The sequence below is a fragment of the Rana temporaria genome, chromosome 1, assembly GCF_905171775.1.
Source record: "Rana temporaria chromosome 1, aRanTem1.1, whole genome shotgun sequence".
Classification (NCBI taxonomy): Eukaryota; Metazoa; Chordata; class Amphibia; order Anura; family Ranidae; genus Rana; species Rana temporaria.
Window position 1 is genome coordinate 432,718,423 of NC_053489.1, and position 18,143 is coordinate 432,736,565.

The window sequence follows — 18,143 nt, forward strand, 5'->3', positions numbered from 1 at the left end:
ACATGTCCGGGCGGACAGGTTTCCAGCGGACTGTTTTAAAGCAATGCCAGGAAACAGTTGTCCGCTGGAAACCTGTCCGATCCGCCCGAAAATGGTCCGCTCGGGCCAACACACGGCCAAACATGTCTGCTGAAACTGGTCTGCGGACCAGTTTCAGCAGACATGTTTGGTCGTGAGTACGGGGCCTGAGTATTTTGGCCAGGCTCCTGGGGGGGGGGGGGGCATTCATTTTACAAAGCCACAGAAAGATTTGCATCAAATTGCTGGCAAATGCTGTCTTACAAGAGTACTGGGCCAAATCCTCAGCCAGGCGGCGTAACTTAACTTTTTCCATTTAAGTTACACCGCCGCAAATTTTCCACGTTAGTGCCCGATCCACAAAGCACTTACCTGGGAATTTGCAGCGGTGTAACTTAAATTCCGCCGGCGCAAGCGTTCCTCTTCAAATGGGGGCGATTCCCATTTAAATGAAGCGCGCTCCCGCGCCGGCCGTACTGCGCATGCTCGTGACGTCATTTTCCCGACGTGCATAGCGCGAAATTACGTTACGCCAAGCTTTGTGGATCGCGACGGGTCAATAAAGTTGTGTAGGGAAAAAAAAAAGATACGGCGAAAAAAAAAATTCAAAACAAAAAAAAAAAAATCGCGTCGCTGGACAGAAGGGTCTGCTTTTACATGGTGTACTAACTTTACACTTTGTAAAAGCAGCCCTAATTTTGCGTTTGCAAACTAAAACTTACGGAGAAAAAACGAAGCTGAAAAGCTTCGTGGATCTCCGTAAGTGCTAATTTGCATACCCGAGGCGGCATTTCGACACGAAATGCCCCCAGCGGCGGATGCGGTACTGCATCCTAAGACCCGGCAGTGTAAGTCCCTTACACATGTCGGATCTTCTGCCTAACTATGGGAAACTGATTCTGTGGATCAGTTCCATAGTTAGAAACAGGGATACGACGGTGTATCAGTAGATACGCCGTCGTATCTCTTTTGAGGATTTTTTGGAAAAAATACACTTTTTTGAATAAAAAAATAAGACAACAGTAAAGTTAGGCCAATTTTTTTTATATTGGGAAAGATATTGTTATGCAATGATACAAAACATGTCACGCTTCTAAATTGCGCCCGCTCGTGGAATGGTGACAAACTTTTACCCTTAGAAATATCCATAGGCGACGTTTAATAAATTCTACAGGTTGCATCTTTTGAGTTACAGAGAAGGTATAAGGCTAGAATGATTGATCTCGCTCTACAGATTGCGGCGATACCTCACATGTGTTGTTTGAACACCGTTTTCATATGTGGGCGCTGCTCACGTATGCGTTCGCTTCTGCACCCGAGACGGGGCGCATTAAAAAAAAACTTATTTATTTTACCTTTTATTTATTATTTTTACACTGTTTTTTATTTTTTAAATGGTGTCAATGATGTAAACATCCCTTGCAATAGAAAAAAAGCATGACAGGATCTCTTAAATATGAGATCTGGGGTCAAAAAATCTCTTAAATTTGAGATCTTGGGTCAAAAAAGACCTCACATGTACACAAAAAAAATTGTCATTTGAAAAAAAAAATGAGGATGGCCCTTTAAGAGCTATGGGCGGAAGTGATGTTTTGACAGTGCTTCCGCTCTGCAATGGTATGGAGATGGGTGGGGGCCATCTTCCCCTCACTCGTCTCCATACCAAGCAGGAGAAAGGACCAAATCGCAAGGGCACAGGAGAGCGGCTGGAGGGGGGCTCTCTCCAGCCGCTGATAAAAGAGATCTCGTGGCGAATCCACCGCAGAGAACACTATTATCGGAAACCGGACCGCTCACTGAAGAGATCCCTCTTATAAAGGGGCCGACGTATATCAGCGTGAGCTGGACCGGAAGTGGTTAAAAAAAATAAAAAATATTCAACAATGTTTTCTAAGCTCAAACAAGCATCTTCTATCGCTCTCAGCCTCCTCCAAATCTCCAGATGTCCTGTTAGAGGGTGGCTACATTCATTCTCGATGGTCCCACTGTATGGAGGAATGTAGCCACCCCCCCTCTTGCTCACTCCCAAGATGAACTGTGGACTGTGGACTTTGTGTGGACTGTGGACTATGGGTTTTCGTAGTGTGCATAGAAGAGTGTACATGACCACAACTAACATGCACTGCTCATTTCAAACAAACATAAGTGAAAAGGAGATGTTCTTGAGCTTATGGAGGATATTATAAGGAGGAAGAAAAACACAGTAGGAAACAAATTTCAAGAAAAATAGATTTCAGGGCCATTACACTTCAGGGCCTCTTAAAATGTGATAGTCAGGAAATCAGATTCATAATGTATGCCCCTTTAAAGCGGAGTTCCACCCTAAAAATGAACTTTCTATTAACAGCTTGCCTTTAATGTAAAAAAAAAAAAAAAATGTTTTACTCACTTCTATCTGGCTGTAACTAGGCAGTTTTTGTTCTGCCTAGTTCCTGGTCCTAGGTGGTTCAACTTCCTGTCCCAAGACATTACTGTGCCTAAAAATAGCCCAGCATGCACCTCTCCCTGAAAACCAGGAAGACAAAGGAACTGGGCTTCACATGCCCACACATATGATGGATACGGTCCCAACATGAGCTGGGGGATATAAGGCAAGTGTTTGCAATGATTTCTGGAACAATTTTGGAGCTATTAACCACTTGCCGACCGCGCTATAGCAAAAATACTGCTACAGCACGGTCGAGTTACTGTGACAGGACGTCCCTGGGAGGTCCTCGTGCACTTCCGCGTTTGCGCGTCCCCTGGGGCGCGCTCGCGTAAGTGTCCGTGCTCGCCGGGTCTAGAAGACCCGGCGCATCACGGATCACGGTAAATTGCCGCGAATCGCGGCTGTTTACCAAATGACGGAGCGATCACTTGTAAACAAACCGGCGTCATTTGATGACGCCGGTTCCTCCCTCTCCTCTCTGTACCGTTCGGTACAGTGCGAGAGGAGAGGAGAGGGGGGGGGAGCGCGGGGTGTCAGCAGTGCTGTGGCTGGATCTGTGACAACTGCAGTCACAGATCCAGCCATCCCTCCCAGCTCAGCAATACTCTGCCATACTCTGCATACTCTGCAATACCCCATACTCTGCAATACCCCATACTCTGCCATACTCTGCATACTCTGCCATACCCCATATTCTGCCATACTCTGCATACTCTGCCATACCCCATACTCTGCCATACTCTGCCATACTCTGCATACTCTGCCATACCCCATACTCTGCCATACTCTGCATACTCTGCCATACCCCATACTCTGCAATACCCCATACTCTGCATACTCTGCAATACCCCGTTACTCTGCAATACCCCGTTACTCTGCAATACCCCGATACTCTGCCATACCCCGATACTCTGCCATACCCCGATACTCTGCCATACCCCATACTCTGCCATACTCTGCATACTCTGCCATACCCCATACTCTGCCATACTCTGCATACTCTGCAATACCCCATACTCTGCCATACCCCATACTCTGCCATACACCATACTCTGCCATACCCCATACTCTGCCATACCCCATACTCTGCCATACCCCATACTCTGCCATACCCCATACTCTGCCATACCCCATACTCTGTCATACCCCATACTCTGTCATACCCCATACTCTGTCATACCCCATTACTCTGCCATACCCCGATACTCTGCCATACCCCGATACTCTGCCATACCCCGATACTCTGCCATACCCCGATACTCTGCAATACCCCATACTCTGCAATACCCCATACTCTGCAATACCTCGATACTCTGCAATCCCCCGATACTCTGCAATACCCTGCGCAATACTCTGCATTACCCTGCGCAATACTCTGCAATACCCCAATACCCTGCGCGATACTCTGCAATACCCAAATACTCTGCAATACCCCCAATACTCCGCAATACCCCAATACTCTGCAATACCCCCAATACCCCAATACTCTGCAATACCCAAATACTCTGCAATACCCAAATACTCCGCAATACCCCAATACTCTGCAATACCCCCAATACCCCAATACTCTGCAATACCCAAATACTCCGCAATACCCCAATACTTCGCATATATAATGTTTTGGGGTTCTATGTAGTTTTCTAGCAAATAAATTGTGATTTTTCCATGTAGGAGAGAAATGTCAGAATTGGCCTGGGTGTTCCAGAAAGCCTGATGGCGCTCCCTGCATGTTGGGCCTCTGTATGTGGCCACGCCGTGTAAAAGTTGCACACATGGGGTATCGCCATACTCGGGAGGAATAGCAGAATGTGTTTTGGGGTGTCATTTGTGGTATGCATATGCTGTGTGTGAAAAATAACCTGCGAATATGACAGAAACAAGTTTGTTTTTTGTTTTTTTACAGAATTTTCGGTCGTTTTTCTTTTATAGCGCAAAAAATAAAAAACCCAGAGGTGATCTAATACCACCAAAAGAAAGCTCTATTTGTGTGAAAAAAAGGACAAAAATTTCAAATGGGTACAATGTTGTATGACGGAGTAATTGTCATTCAAATTGTGAGAGCACCGAAAGCTGAAAATTGGTCTGGTCAGGAAGGGGGTTTAAGTGCCCAGTGGTCAAGAGGTTAATATGTTTTAGGGATTATCTATTGTGATTAATTTTAGCTTGCAAAAAAAAAAAAGAATTATGCCCGGAACCCCGCTTTAAAGTCTCTGGGTGCTCCTTAGGTTTTTCAGACCCCGCTATACAGCTAGGCTGTGATTAATTCATGAAAAACACACATTTGATACAGCAAAATAAATATGAAAAAAGTTTAAATTTTATTGAAAAAATATAGTGAAAACTGTAACTTAGATAAAATACAAGTATTCAAATGCACAGACCACTTTTAAAGACATGGGACATGTACAGATATATGTCTGAATAAGTAGTGAAACAAATCAGTTTATCATTGAAACCATTTTTTTCCTTCTGCGCCCACCTAAGCACTTCAAAGATATGAGGATGTTCAAAGTGTAAGACCAAAAATGCTGCTTTAAAATTAAGTGCATTAATGGTTCATGTAGTAAACGTGGAGAATAGGAACCTTAACCTCTGCATATGGAAAGGCGTCTTTACAGTAAGAGCTTTGGAAATGTAAAATAGACTTCCTAAGGAGCTGGCTGTAGTCATCTCTAGATTACTTAAAAAAAAAAAAAGCAGAATGTGTTTCTGAATGCACAAGATATAATTACCTATTCATATTTATTTAAAATGACACGATATAATGTTGATTCAGGAAGTATGTGACTCTGGGGGATCAGAAATTACTTTTTTCTCCCTGTAGGATAAAACTTTTTTCAGTTCTTTTACCTTCTCTCAATTAACTGTTGGTTTGGGATTCTGTGGATGCAGTTATCTCAATTTTGGATATTAGGTATTTTTAGTTTAACCAGAAAGATGTGTCTTTTTTTTCAACCTAGCTTACAATGTAACTGTTGTGTCTAAGGAAAATGAAATCTTATTAGTTGTTTTATGTAACCACATTATACACATCCTCTTCTTTTTTTATTCAAAGTTTTGCTGATTTAAAATGAAAATACAGAAACAGACAGGAGCAGACATAATAAGTATTCATCATGAGTATAAACTATAACAACACTCTAATACTGAATAACATTCATGAATCATTTGACCTCTTATGCCGCGTACACACGATCGGAAATTCCGACAAGAAAACTGTGTGTTTAATACACACAAATTTTGGCTCAAACTTGTGTTGCATACACACGGCCACACAAAATTCCGACCGTCAAGAGCGCGGTGACGTACAAAACTACAACGAGCTAAGAAAAATGAAGCTCAATGATTCAGAGCATGCGTCGAATTGATTCCAAGCATGCGTGTTTTTTTGCGCGTCGGAAATGCATACAGATGATCGGAATTTCCGACAAGAACTTTTCCCATCTGAAAATTTAAAAAACCAGCTCTCAAATTTTTGCTGTCGTAAATTCTGACAGAAAAATTACGATGGGGCTTACACACGGTCGGAATTTCCGACCAAAAGCTCACATCAAACTTTTCTTGTTGGAAATTCTGACCGTGTGTACGCGGCATTAGTTGTAGATATCTATTATATTAGCCGAACTGCTGACTGCTGTCACTTTCACTTTCTGAAGAACTTTGTTTGCGATGGTGACGATAACGATAACGATTATGGCTATCAAAATGTGCATACCTTTGTTGTTGTTTGCTGGCATATTTGGGATTTCTCTTAGTGCTGTACTTTATAAAGGACTGCCTATCATTTATTTTAGGCTGATCAGGTTGTTTCTTAACTTTATCATTATTTGTCACTGGCTTTCTATGTCCCTCATTTGGTTTATTTTTGTGTTTTTTGCTATTTTGTGTTACGTTTGCATTATGTTCAAAACTCTTTCCAGTGGGATAAGGGCCTTCATTATGTGTTGTTGGATGAGTAACTTGTTTGCGTTCTGCATATTTGGAAGTGTTCCTGCAAAGTCCATCAGTTTCCCTGCAGTCAAGTATACTACCATTCTCTACATCTTTAGAAGGATAAATTACATTTGGGTCTGGTTTAGTAACATTGGTATCACTATAGCCTGAAATGTCAGTAAGTGTAATTCCCTCTGTACTATAAAACCCATCAACATCATCGGTGATCCCATCTTCTGTATGTCTTGCTTCATCCCCAACTGTGATATCAGTTTTTTTTATCTTTTCATACTGTTCGGTGTCATTTAGTACAACAGTTTTAGGACTGTTGTTGGTTTTTGGATCCAGTTTATGCTGCTGAATGTTAGATGGTAAAAGATCCATAGATGTTTCTTGAAATATTGAATCCCTTTTTTTCTTATCAACTGTGTTTAAGGAAACATTAATGGAATAGCTCACTGGTTTAGGAACATCATTAAAACCATGTGAGTAAGCTGGTGTATTTGTTTCAGTAACTGCAACGTCTTGCTGGTTTCCATCTCCTGTATTTGAAAGTGAATTTACTTTTTTAATCTCTGATATAGTATTTGAGTGTTCCACATTTTCATCTTTCACCTGGATTACAAAAAAAACAAAAAAACATGAAGACCTAGGAAATATCCCACAGCAGTTTTTATTGTGGTTGATGGTAGACATTTATTCCTTGTATAAAGTACATATTACAATACTGTATATCACAATAAAGATGGCTGTATTCAGATACTAGTACGGTTTGTGAGTTTTGTATCAAATAGCATTTTTAATCTGCTTGCTACATAGGTTGCAAGGCCCCGTGCAGATAGCTAAGACCATCTGCTATTATTTTCAGCTACCAGTCCTCAGCAACCTTTGTTGTAAGCTGCCTGTGAGTAAAGAGATGGGGCCAGATTCATAAAAGAGATACGACGGCGTATCTCCTGATACGCCGTCGTATCTCTGAGATACGATTGTCGTATCTATGCGCCTGATTAATAGAATCAGGTTACGCATAGATAGCCCTAAGATCCGACAGGTGTAAGTGACTAACACCGTCGGATCTTAGGCTGCAATTCTAGGCCAGCCGCTAGCTGGCGATTCCATTGCGGTCGGCGTAGAATATGCAAATGACTAGTTACGCCGATGCACTCCTGAACTCTGCATTATGTATGTAGAAAATTTCAGAACTTTTGCACTCTGTATGTAGCACACTCCTGAACTCTGCATGCTGTACATTGAACACTCCTGAACCCTTCACTTTGTACGCAGCACGCTCCTGAACCCTGCATTCTGTATGTAGTGCACTCCTGAACCCTGCACTCCGAATGTAGCACACTCCTGAATTCTGCACTCTGCATGTAGCACACTCCTGAATGCTGCATGCTGTACATAGAACACTCCTGAATCCTGCCCTCTGTATGCAGCACACACCTGAACCCTGCACTCTGTATATAGCGCACTCCTAAACCCTGCACTCTGTAAGTGGCACACCCTGTATATAGCACACTTCAAATCTCTAAACTCTGTACATAGAGCACTTCTGAACCCTGCACTCTGTACAAAGCGCACTTCTGAATGTTGCACTCTGTACACAGCGCACTCCTGAGTTTGCACTCTGTACATAGCACAGTTCTGAATGCTGCACTTCTTATGTAGCACACTCCTGAACTCTGCAATTTTTACGTAGCACACACCTGGTATTTAATGCTCCTTTAACACCCTCCTACTGATTGTGCAATTTGGCCCCAACCATCATATAATGCTGTTGGGGGGGGGGAGGGGGGGTGATTGAACTCCTGACACTATTCTTTGATAAAAAAAAGCCCTGAAGTGGAGAATAACACCTTTAGTTATAAAATAGTACATTTTGTATAGAGATATACACATCAAACCAAAAAGTGGGACAACTGAGGCTGCATGAGGGACATTTGGGAACAATGCCTTTAGGAAAACAGGCACATCTATCTACTGCTGTTCCCCGACCCTGTGAACATAGTGCACTCCTCAACTCTGCACACTGTATGTAGCACAGTCCTAAACTTATTCACATCCTGCTCACTGGCATCACACCAAGGGTGTAATTACCAAAGCCATTAGCTCCTATTTCATGTCACAGCCTATGACCATGCATCTTTATTGCAAAGGGATAACAAAGATTAGCATCAGCAGAAGAGCCTTCCTCCTTCCAGACACCTTAGCTCCTTATGTATCTTCCTTTCCACCCCCCCCCCCCCCCTGGCCTTTAGACTGAAGTTGGCTCATCTAGTGTAGGAACTGAAGTGCATTAGTAGAAGCCATTATACTTGACACAGAAGTATAGAACATCATGCTGTAAAGGACTATTTATTATACAATTACTCTTTATGAGTCTTCTGAAAATGTGAAAGGATGGTCTAATTACATGACTTCATTTTTTGTAGGCGCTAGAAAACTGGATTACCCACCTGCTTCTTTATCTCTTGGGTTCTCCAGTGGCAAGATATCTACATTATAGATCCATACTCTGCTCCTCCTGGATTCTCAAACCTCCTTCACCATTATAAAAAACTCATGGAAAACACAATTAAATAGTGGGAACCATAGCAATTGTCTTCACATTTTGGTTGGTGGGAACACAAGCTCACATTCTCACCTCCAAAGTCACAGAGAAATACAAGAAGTCAATATGTGTTTCAGTTTCCATAGGTTGAAATTGTACTTCTGTAAGGCCTTGTACACACGGTCGTTCCAAACCGATGAGAATGGTCCGACGGACCGTTTTCATCGGTTCACCGCTGAAGCAGACTGATGGTCTGATGTGCGTACACACCATCGTTCCAAAAACCAAACGGGTCAGAACGCGGTGACGTCAAACACACGACGTGCTGAATAAAACGAAGTTCAATGCTTCCAAGCATGCGTCGACTTGATTCTGAGCATGCGCGGGTTTTGAACCGATGCTTTTCTGTACTGACCATCGGTTTGGACCGATCGGGCAGCTGTCCATCAGTTCGGTTTTGAAGCATGTTTTAAAATTTTGGACCGAAGGAAAACAGACCGATGGGCTATACACACGGTCAGTTTGGACCGATGAAACTGAACCTCGGTCCATTCTCATCGGTTTTGTCCGACCGTGTGTACTTAGGGACACTGGCTGAAGTTTAGGTATGAATTGTATTGCATAGTTATATTTCCAGCCAACCAATGTAAGTATGCATATCTCATACCTTACCATTCCCTTTCTATGGTGCAAACTATTGTAGTACTTGCCCAGGCCATCAACAAGAGGTCACTTGATGGCACTGCTGCCATGCAGAGAAAACCCTGTATTTTTAATTGACTCCAAGACATTCTGTAATTGAATGAGGTGGAGTAATGGGGAAATGATGTCACAATCTGTATCTCCTCCACCTTGTATAAAAAAAAAAGAAAACAAGAAAAAAAACAAGGCTTTCTCTAAGGGCCCTTTCAGACGTGCGGACTGTATGTCCGCTTTTTCATCCATCCGTTTGCGGATGAAAAAGGGACATACATTGGTCCCTATGTGATTGCGGGTGTCAGTGGATAAACATCCGCTGACACCCGTAATCACCCGACTCTGCAAAGATTTTGCAGACGGAAGAATGTCCTATTTTTTCTTCCGTCTGCGGATCGGATGAACACGGACACACGGTCCGTGTTCATCCGATCCCCCCATAGGGGAGAGCAGAGAAAAGACAGGGCGGTCCCTGCACAGTGTGTGGAGACCGCCCTGTCATCCGACGGCTCAGCGGGGATCTACGGAGCGATCCCCGCTGAGCTTACGGACACACGGAGGCGGATCATTACTGATCCGCCCCGTGTGAAAGGGCCCTTAGGCTACTTTCACTACTTCACAGGCACTATAGACCTAAAAATAGCACCTGCAAATCGCCTCTCCTGTCACTCCAGTGTCAGAGCCCAAGGGCTTTCACACTGGAGTGGTGCACTTGCGGGACATTAAAAAAAGGCCTGCAAGCAGCATCTTTGAGGCAGTGCCACCAAAGCACCAGTAAATCGCCACAGTAGTGGCACTTTGCGGGCGCTTTTAACCCTTTATTCAGCCGCTAGCAGGGGTTAAAACCCCCCCCCCCCGCTAGCGACTGAAAGATGCCTCTAAAACGACCGTAAAGTGCTGCTAAAACTAGTGGCGCTTTACCTCTGACGCCCCTGTGCCTTGGTGTGAAAGTGCTCTTAATGGTGGCAGCACAGAACGAGTGACCTCCTGTGGGCAGCCACAGGAAAGAAGGACAGCAGCTTTGCACTGGACCAAGAAGCCTGCTGCTGTCACTGTAGTAGCAGTGACTGCTACAATGATTTGCAACCTACACAGGGATCGGCCAGGTATGAGATATGCATACTTACACTGTTCCAAGCTGCAAGCAATACATCTATGCAATAAATCAATAACCTAAACTTCAGAAAGTGAAAGTTATTTGACTTAAGCTCACTGTATATGTTACAATCTGGTTGTACAAGATCTGTACAATCTTCTTTAAAATTTCCACATCTGTGTAATATGACAACCTCCCTAAATGTTCCAATCAATTTGTAACCTGATAGTCCATTCTACTACACAGTTGTAGATTTTAAGGAAATTGTACAGTCAGACTGTAACATGTGTGGGCAGCTTTACTGTATGTTATAACAAACTACTACTTTTGACTGCAGTAACCCTTTTAATACAATCCTAGGTTAGCCTAAAATGACAGCAGCTAGTCTCACAAAATAAACAAAATGTTTAAAAGTAAGTAAAAACAATGAATACACTTACATTTGATTTAGAGCCATTCTTCAATGGTGGAAATTCAAATAAATATACATTGATTCCATGTTTGGAATCATAGCCCTTAAAAAGTAACTAGAAATAAATATACAAAAAAAATCCATATTAATATTTAAAAACTGTAAAAAAATAATAATCACATCTTGAACTTACAATATTCATTCCAGGAACTATCAACAAAATTGCTTGGAACCCAAGTAATTGGTATCAGGCACTGACAATGCTGGCAGTATACAGTATACCGAGCACAAAGACTAGTGTAATTATTTCCATGGCACCAGTAGTTAGAACGAGACAGTGTCAGCATACTTCATCCTGGTACATACAGTATATCTGGCAATATAGTTTATAATCATCTCCAAGGTACGAGTAATATTGTACTGGATTCCAGGGGACAATATATATTACACTGGCATAAATCTTAAATGCTAGTTCCAAAAATTGTTTCAAAAGATTTTCATTGTGTATATAATTTGTTTAAAATAGTGCATAGACAATATTTGCTGTGCAAAAAGTAGATACATACACGTGGTGGTCCAACACAGCAAGGCTTTTTTTCTTCTGTATTTGGTGGAGGTTCTGTCTTTAATAAAGAAGAGTAGATATTTAAGACTAGCATAGCATATTTAAAAATGTGGTAAATATTCCTAATGGCAACTTTTTTTTCACCTATATAAGATGCACATTGCACATGTAGTTTTTGGTCTATAGTGGAGTAAACCTTTACATTCCTGTGTCATCAATTTCTGTTTGTGGTGAAACAAGAGGCATTTGTCATTGCTCAGCACAAGTTATGGTATAATCTCTGCAGTCTGAGATCTAATACTTCCTGTGAAGAAACTATATATCCCACACGCCTTGGGTCTCTTAAGCAAGTGCTCAGGCAGGTGAAAGCTACACAGTAATTAGATCTGTCACATGCACAAGCAGACAGAGCATTCACAGACACAGAGAGCTTACCTTGTGACACAGGCCGTGGTGTGACAATTATCAGGAACACTGTTACTGGCTTACACTGGTCTGGTGACAGTGGGACTGGTGTGGCAGCAATTAGGAACACTGTTGCTGGCTTACACTGGTCTGGTGACACTGGGACTGGTAACTAGTCTGGGTCAATGGCACTGGTGTATTGGTGATCAGGAACACTGTTGCTGGCTGCACTGATCAGGCAACACTGGGACTAGGGTGGCGGTGATCAAAAACACTGTTACTGGCTTACACTGGTCTGGTGACAGTGGGACTGCTGTGGCAGCAATCAGGAACACTGTTGCTGGCTTACACTGGTCTAGTGACACTGGGACTGGTAACTAGTCTGGGTCAATGGCACTGGTGTATTGGTGATCAGGAACACTGTTGCTGGCTGCACTGATCAGGCAACACTGGGACTAGTGTGGCGGTTACCAGGAACATTCTTACTGGCTTACACTGGTCTGGTGACACTGAGACTGGTGTGGCAGCAATCAGGAACACTGTTACTGGCTTACACTGGTCTGTTGACACTGGGACTGGTGTGGCAACAATCAGGAACACTGTTACTGGCTTACACTGGTCTGTTGACACTGGGACTGGTGTGGCAGCAATCAGGAACACTGTTGCTGGCTTACACTGGTCTGGTGACACTGGGACTGGTGTGGCAGCAATCAGGAACACTGTTACTGGCTTACACTGGTCTGTTGACACTGGGATTGGTGTGACAGCAATCAGGAACACTGTTACTGGCTTACACTGGTCTGGTGACAGTGGGACCGGTGTGGCAGCAATCAGGATCACTGTTGCTGGCTTACACTGGTCTGGTTACACTGGGACTGGTAACTAGTCTGGGTCAATGGCACTGGTGTAGTGGTGATCAGGAACACTGTTGCTGGCTGCACTGATCTGGCAACACTGGGACTAGGGTGGCGGTGATCAAAAACACTGTTACTGGCTTACACTGGTCTGGTGACAGTGTGTTACGACCCTGATTCTGAGAACACTCTGTCTCAAGTTTAGACTCCAGCTGTAGAGGCCTATCAGAATTAACCACCAGCTCACTCTCACTGAACTATAAGAGTATGGGGTCTATATCATCATATCCTCTGATTGGAGCAAAACATGTAGTAATAGTTTAATACTTGTTAAACTATGTAGTAACCTTTGTCTAGAGAAATGACAAGGATAAGTCTTTAGTAAGTGCTTTCTGAATATATAGGTAGTGGACTTGAGTCATGTAGGAAATTAGCACTCCTGGTATAACATATAGAAGCAAACCTCAATATATTTAGAGCAAGTATCTCAACAGTTAATATGTATTTCTGAAAGAGAGAAATGAAGGTAGTCCAGACTATGGGTAGCAACACTAACTGTATGGCAAAATAGTCTTTAAACACAAGCAATTAAAGAGGTAGTGTGGACCAGGTCAGTTTGCATAGGAGTAGATGGTAATCCCAATGTGCAGTAATATGCTCTATATAATTATGCAGTTTAAGAAGTAGTGTAGACCAGGTCTGTTTGCACAGGAGAAGATGGTAATCCCAATATGCAGTAATATGCTCTATATGCTTATGCAGTTTAAGAAGTAGTGTGGACCAGGTCTGTTTGCACAGGAGAAGATGGTAATCCCAATATGCAGTAATATGCTCTATATGCTTATGCAGTTTAAGAAGTAGTGTGGACCAGGTCTGTTTGCACAGGAGTAGATGGTAATCCCAATATGCAGTAATATGCTCTATATGCTTATGCAGTTTAAGAAGTAGTGTGGACCAGGTCTGTTTGCACAGGAGTAGATGGTAATCCCAATATGCAGTAATATGCTCTATATGCTTATGCAGTTTAAGAAGTAGTGTGGACCAGGTATGTTTGCACAGGAGTAGATGGTAATCCCAATATGCAGTAATATACTCTATATACTTGCGGTTAGGAGGTAGTCCAGACTGGGAAAATAAGCACAGGTGTATAGCTGGTGGTCCTTCTATCTAGTATAGCAAATAAGATCTGGATCCAAGTATCCCACAAGTGAACTTCAAGGTTGGTGAGAGTTGGTGGAGGGTCTCCAGGTGGCGACAGGGTCCAACAGGAATATTCCAACAACCTGTCGCCAGTGCTGGAGGTTTAAATAGCCCGGTCTCCCATGCACGCCGAGCGCCGCACACTGGAACGCACTTCCGCGTTCCAGCGTGGAGCGCAGACGTCCGCGTACCGGAAGTGACGCGGATGTCTATGTGAATGGAGCGCAGCTGTCATAGTAGGTAAAGCTGCGCTCCTAGTACCCAAATTAACGCTAATAGCGTTACATACTCCCCTCCTCAAGGGGGCCCATCCGGGGCGCCTAATAGGAGAAGGTTTATCAGGATATTTGTGATGGAACTGCTTAATAAGTCTAGGGGCATGAATATCTGATGAGCATTCCCAGGAATCATCTGTGGGAGAATAGCCTTTCCAACGAATCAAGTATTGAATGGAAGAACCTCTCCTCCTAGAATCCAAAATTTTCTCTACTTGATATTCAGTTTCACCAAAAACTTGAACTGGTGGAGGAGGTTGTGGATCTCTGTTTGGAAAAGGGTTTGGTTTAAAAGGTTTAATTAATGAAACATGGAAGGATGGATGAATCTTCCAATCGGAGGGTAGAATTAATCTGACAGCATTATTGTTAATGATGTGGGAAATTGAAAAAGGTCCCGTGTACTGACGGCCAAGTTTCTTAGAAGGAATCTTGAGTCGTAAATTCCTAGTAGATAACCATACCAAATCTCCAATCTTATAAGATGGGGGTTTTGTTCTATGAGAATCGTAGTACTTCTTTTGTCTAATCTGCGCATCTTCAAGATTAGAACGGAGAATATCTAGAGTATCCTTTATGGTTGATAAAAGATTCTGAACAGCAGGGACATTAGTTGAAGGAAAAGTAGACGGTAAATTATTAGGATGAAAACCATAATTTGCGTAAAAAGGTGAAAACTGGGAGGATGAACTGGAGGCGTTGTTGTAAGCAAATTCTGCATGTGGAAGTAAATGAAACCAGTCGTCTTGGAGATGAGTGCAGTAACAACGTAGATATTGTTCCAGTGTTTGATTTACCCGCTCTGTTTGCCCATTAGTTTGGGGGTGATAGGCGGTAGACATGCGATGATCTATTTGTAGCGTTTGACAGAGAGCTTTCCAGAATCTAGAAATAAATTGTGAGCCTCTATCTGAAATGATCTGAGATGGTAAGCCATGAAGTTTAAGAATATTGGATATGAAAGCCTTTGCAGTCTCTTGAGAGGTTGGTAACCTCTTCAAAGGTACAAAATGGGCCATCTTTGTTAAAACATCAACGGTGACCATGATGGTGTTTGTTCCATTTGACCTTGGGAGGTCAACTATGAAATCCATGGAAATAACGTCCCAAGGTCTATTTGGTACTGGAATAGAAGTTAATAGACCATAGGGAGGTTTTCTAGAATGTTTGTTGGTGGCACAGGTCTGACAAGAATTAACATAGTCCTGAACTGTCTTTGTGAGATTTGGCCACCAATAATTTCTCTTGACTAGATGAAGGGTCTTAGTAATGCCAGGATGTCCTGCAAGTGGAGCATCATGAAGTTGTTTTAGTAACATAAGTTGCAATTTTGGTGGAACATATATCTTGTTGTTGAAAGTTAATAGTCCGTTAGACTCTTGTTGTAAACCCATAGGTAAATGAGATCTCTCTTTAGTGAGGGTTTGAATAAGCAACTTATTGAAGGTCATAGTAGTACCCAGAATCCTATTGGATGGAATAATTGAAAATGGTGGAATCTCCAATGTTTGTTCTTCATGCATACGAGACAAAGAGTCTGCTTTAGTATTTTGGGTACCAGGAAGGTAGGAAATAACAAAATTGAATCTATCAAAAAATAGACTCCATCTGACTTGACGGGCAGAGAGAGTTTTGCAAGATTTTAAGTGTTGTAAATTTCGATGATCAGTAAGGATGGTGATAGTATGTGTTGAACCCTCCAGCAAATGTCTCCAGTTAGAGAGAGCATCTCTTATTGCTAGTAATTCTTTCTCACCAATAGGATAATTTTTTTCCGCTGAGGAGAGTGTCCTGGAAAAAAAAGGCAACTGGATGTAGTGGGTCCGATAATGTAGGTTGTTGGGAGAGTACAGCGCCAAGAGCAAAATGCGAAGCATCAACTTCTAATGTAAAATGGTATGATGGATTTGGCAATTGAAGAATAGGAGCAGAAATGTAACTATTCTTGAGTGTGTCAAAAGATTTCTGTGCATCATCATTCCAAACAAAAGGTATCTTTGAACTGGTTAAGCTGGTTAATGGTCTCACAATAGCTGAAAAGTTCTTTATGAATTTTCTGTAGTAATTTGAAAAACCGAGAAATCTCTGAAGAGCTTTCCTAGTTTGCGGTGAAGGCCAGGACAGAATACAATCTACCTTAGATCGATCCATCTGAACTCCACTAGGAGTAATTTGATAACCCAAGAAGGAAATAGTAGTTTGATTGAATACACACTTTTCAAGTTTTGCATACAACGAGTGTGTCCTAAGTCTAGCCAGAACCCAGCGCACATGTTTGTGATGTTCATCCTGATTCTCAGAATAAATTAAGATGTCGTCCAAATAAATTACAACGCAAATATCAAGTAGATCATGAAAAATATCATTAATGAACCACTGAAAAGTTGCTGGGGCGTTACATAAACCAAAGGGCATTACACAATACTCAAAAAGGCCATATCGGGTTTTGAAGGCAGTTTTCCATTCGTCACCCGAACGGATTCTGATCAGATTATATGCACCTCTGAGGTCCAGTTTTGTATAGATCTTGGCGTTCTGTAGACGCTCAATGAGTTCCGGAATGAGTGGTAATGGGTATCTATTTTTTACAGTGATATTATTGAGAGAACGATAATCAATGATTGGTCGGAGTGAACCATCTTTATTTTTTACAAAAAAGAGAGCTGCACTTGCTGAAGAGGTGGAGTTCCTAATAAACCCCTTTTTTAGATTCTCATCGAGGTACTCTTTTAAATGTACAAGCTCTGGTTGAGAGAGGGGGTAGATTCGAGCAGTAGGAATAGGACTGTCAGGAATGAGGTCTATGGGACAGTCGTAAATTCTATGTGGAGGAAGTTTATCTGCATTAGTCTTACTGAATACATCAAGGAAATCATGTAAATATTCAGGTAGGTCATGTGGAATGGCGTCAGAGAAAGAGATGATGCATGGGGAATAACAGAACTGTTTACAATAATCAGACTGCAAAGAAATTGATTTGGTGGACCATAAGAAAATAGGCTGATGGAGAAGCAACCATGGAAGGCCTAGAACAATGGGAAAGACAGGTGAGGAAATAATATCAAATTTGAGGGTCTCAGAATGACCAGTGGCACATGTAACCTTTAGGGGAGATGTGTGAGATATAACAGGACCATGAGTTGAACTGGACCCATCAATAAAAGTGAGTGACACTGGATTTTGCTTAAACACACAGGGAATTTTATTTGATTCTACAATACTTGAATCTATAAAGTTGCCGCAGGCTCCGCTGTCGACCATTGCTTCAATGGAAATCTCTTCTTGATCCCACTGTAGAGTAAGAAGGATAAAGATATATCGATTAGATGTGGAAAGGGATGAGTCTAATTTATTAATGTGGGAAAATTTACCTTCAGAGTTTTTCTTAAGTAGAGGACAGGTAGAGACAATGTGGTCTGGAGCTGAACAATAAAGACATAGATTATTGGCTCTACGGCGTTGCTTTTCTGCTGGAGTCAAAGGTCCTCTTATAGTTCCAAGTTCCATTGGAGACTCTTTTGAAGGCGATCTGAATCTCCTGAAGGAAGTGACTGGGTATGTATTTGCACGTTCCGCCTTTCTCTCACGCAGACGGCGATCGATAGTCACTGATAGGTGCATGAGGTCTTCTAGAGTATCAGGGAGCACAACGCGAGCAAGCTCATCCTTCATAGCCTCTGATAATCCCAAACGAAATTGATTTCTAA

At 42.3% G+C, this 18,143-nt stretch overlaps 1 protein-coding gene across 2 annotated transcripts in view; it reads right to left on the reverse strand.

Annotated features, from left to right (window-relative positions):
- Positions 1–5,987: 5,987 nt before the first annotated feature.
- LOC120915379 overlaps positions 5,988–18,143 on the reverse strand; it is a 47,952-nt gene continuing 35,796 nt past the window's right edge. The window contains exons 3-5 of one of the 2 annotated variants that reach the window (XM_040325821.1): positions 11,704–11,760; positions 11,166–11,252; positions 5,988–6,994 (exon numbers count right to left, since the gene is read on the reverse strand). In XM_040325821.1, the coding sequence (XP_040181755.1) occupies positions 6,062–6,994; positions 11,166–11,252; positions 11,704–11,760 (1,077 nt within the window). In that variant the 3' untranslated portion in view covers positions 5,988–6,061. The remainder of the gene's footprint in view (positions 6,995–11,165; positions 11,253–11,703; positions 11,761–18,143) is intronic. The other variant, XM_040325831.1, reaches the window with a different exon arrangement.